The 2643-nt window shown below is 52.6% G+C and overlaps 1 protein-coding gene across 1 annotated transcript; it reads left to right on the forward strand.

Annotated features, from left to right (window-relative positions):
* The first annotated feature begins 431 nt into the window (after positions 1-431).
* Positions 432-2425, forward strand: LOC131559433 (outer dense fiber protein 3-like). Its single transcript, XM_058807786.1, has 6 exons — positions 432-537; positions 662-862; positions 1091-1192; positions 1545-1666; positions 2082-2219; positions 2330-2425. Exons 1-6 carry the CDS (start codon positions 432-434, stop codon positions 2423-2425), a joined length of 765 nt encoding a protein of 254 aa, XP_058663769.1.
* The last annotated feature ends 218 nt before the right edge of the window (positions 2426-2643 follow it).

Raw genomic sequence — 2643 nt, forward strand, 5'->3', positions numbered from 1 at the left:
GATGTCACCTGGTGATGGAGGTCAATGTTGATGGATCCACCTAGCATTGGATTATGATGTCACCGAGGGGCTGGTGTCCCTCCCTGCACATCACCCAGTCAGCGCCACACTCCAGCTGAGCAAACTCGTGTGTAGACACGCTGGAGGCTATCCCCAGCCAGGCCAGCTCTGCGTTCTACGCCAACAATTGCTGCCTGAGGGCACAGCAGGAGTTCTTGCTGCATCTTTGCTTCTAACTTGCTGCTTCTCCCCATTTCTGCTTCTCTTCCATCTGCTACTCCTTGTTGCTCTTCACTTTCCTTCACCTTCTCTCGTGATGCTAGTTTGCTTTCTTCCTGCTCTGGGCTACAGGAAAGCTTTGTACCAGTGCTGTGTCAGAGAAGCCCTTTGGTAGCTCTCCAGTTTTTCCTGTAGTTTCTCCGGCCACCAGCATGGAGGGACCCTGGGTAGGCAACTGGCGACCTCATCCCCGACGGGGCCCAATCCTTGCAGAATTCAGCACCCCAGGTCCCAAGTATGGGCTCCCTGGGTTAACAGGTAAACCAAATATCAGGGAAGGTAGTGGCAGCAGGAGGCACTGCACAGTGCTTGCTACCACTTGGGAACCTCCTTTCATCACACAGTTGCAGGCACAGGTTCTTTCACAGGCTTTTCTTGCCAGGTCATATGGCTCATGATCCCACCAAAGACAGAGCCCCTGCATTCTCATTTCGAGGCAGCAACGCTCCCTCCTTAGACACCTGCTCACCAGGTCCTCGGTACTTCATTGAATCATCCATCACCAAGACTGGGAGGCAGGTGGCTCCATCAGCACTTGTGACAGCACGTCCCAAGACCAAGATTTTGGCCACCCCTGGACCCAGTGAGTAGCATTTCTGCAGCCATTCATCCAGGCCGGACAAGCAGGCCTTACTGTTGCCCTGTGCCACTGGGGCACAAAGCCTGCTGCTCATGCCATGAATAGGCTTCAGAGAGTTCCAGATGGAAAACAAGCTAGACTGAGAACACCCTCCACCTCCTCCTGACTTCTCCTCTGTGGCTTGCAGTTACGCTCCCAGTTTCACTTTTCTTGTCCCCTTCTCTGTCCCAGGTGACTACACCACGGATCGTGCCAACAAGCACGTCTTCCATACTGCACCGGCGAATAGCCTGGCATCCCGACACAAGGACTTAAAAGGTTTCCGCACACCAGGTATGGAACTTGGGGAAACAGACACTCTTACAGCCTGCGTGTCCTCCAGGAAGCGTCTGCAGCTTCTTCAACAGGCCCAGCAAAAAGCCTGGGCAGCAAGACACAGTGTGTGCTCAACAAGCTTTTAGCTGTCCCACAGCACCAACTTCTCCCATCTCACAGAAGAACCGGCACCTCTGGTGTCAAACAGCCAAGGCACACCACATGCAACAAAAGCCAGAGGCACCGGGATGAGGGGCAGGATACCCTTCCTGCTCCTCACAGCCAGCTTGGCAGGCTGACTCTCTTTCACCCAGGCATTGCACCCTTTCCCACAGGACTGACCTACACTGTCTTCCTATTCCATTTCCAGGTCCTGGCACCTACACCTTGCCCAGGATTCTGGGACCCAACACAGCATACACTCATGCTGAACCATGCTACTCCATGAAGGGGAAGAGTCAATACCAGAGCTGTTTTCAAGATGTGGCAAAGGTGAGCTGTGCTTCTGTTCTCTAACAGCAGCAGCAGAAGTTCAGCTGCTCTGCTTAGGGCAGAAGGGCCCCAGTGCCTGCCGTATCCCCACATAACACACACTTCCCTGCACCTGCAGAAAAGAACAAGAAACCACAGCGCCTCTGGCTCTGCTATTACCAGTAACACCAGCAACTGAACCCCCCCATTTTTCCACACCAGCAGCTTTGGTACAGTACTGCTCACTGGCATTAATGGCAGTAATCTCCCTTCTGGGAAATCTACCTCTCTTCCCAAGGAGCCCTCAATTCCCAAGGCTCCAGGGCTCCCACACTGCTCCTCTGGCCAGCCACCTAAAGCAGCACAGTACTCATGGACACCCAGCAAGAATCCACACTGCTTCTTGTACCCACCAACCTCATTGCTTCTCTTGCAGACGCCAGGTCCTGCGGCATTTCCCAAGGTGGATCTGGATGTCTACAAAACCAGGGCTCCCAGGTTCTCAATGGGACTAAGAACCAAAGTTCCTGGAAAGGGAGCGCTTCCAGGTCCAGCAGAATACACCCTGGGAAAGGTAAGGCAGTCAGCCCATCAATGTGTTTTGCTGCACAACTTTCACTTGAGGACAACTCTGGAGAGTAAGGCATCATCTTCAACTCTTTTCTTCCCAATTTCCTCTTCCAGTTGTCAATAACCAAGGCCCGGGATCCTGCCTTCAGTTTTGGAGTCCGACATTCTCTCTACAAAGCTTCTTTAATACCTGAAACAAATGTTGATTAAAGACAGACACCTGAAGAGATCTTTTTTCTGTTCCTCCTTTGCAGCAGGGTGGGGTTAGGTGTGCATTGGTGTAGACCACTGGCTTCACTGTCTCATGTCTATGCCTCAGTCAAAACATGGCAGGATGAGGGTGAGGGGAGAGCAGTGAGGTAACAGCGTGAGCCATGCTGACACATCCAACACCACCATTTCACCTAACCAGAGCAAAACACTGTGAA

Source organism: Ammospiza caudacuta, chromosome 6 (assembly GCF_027887145.1).
Source record: "Ammospiza caudacuta isolate bAmmCau1 chromosome 6, bAmmCau1.pri, whole genome shotgun sequence".
Lineage (NCBI taxonomy): Eukaryota > Metazoa > Chordata > Aves > Passeriformes > Passerellidae > Ammospiza > Ammospiza caudacuta.

Bases quoted from the DNA above. Each gene is read 5' to 3' on its own strand.
- LOC131559433 (XM_058807786.1), top strand. From the start codon at position 432: ATGGAGGGACCCTGGGTAGGCAACTGGCGACCTCATCCCCGACGGGGC. The intron at 1,193-1,544 runs GTATGGAACTTG...TTCCATTTCCAG, and splicing joins AAAAGGTTTCCGCACACCAG to GTCCTGGCACCTACACCTTG. The intron at 1,667-2,081 runs GTGAGCTGTGCT...CTTCTCTTGCAG, and splicing joins GTTTTCAAGATGTGGCAAAG to ACGCCAGGTCCTGCGGCATT.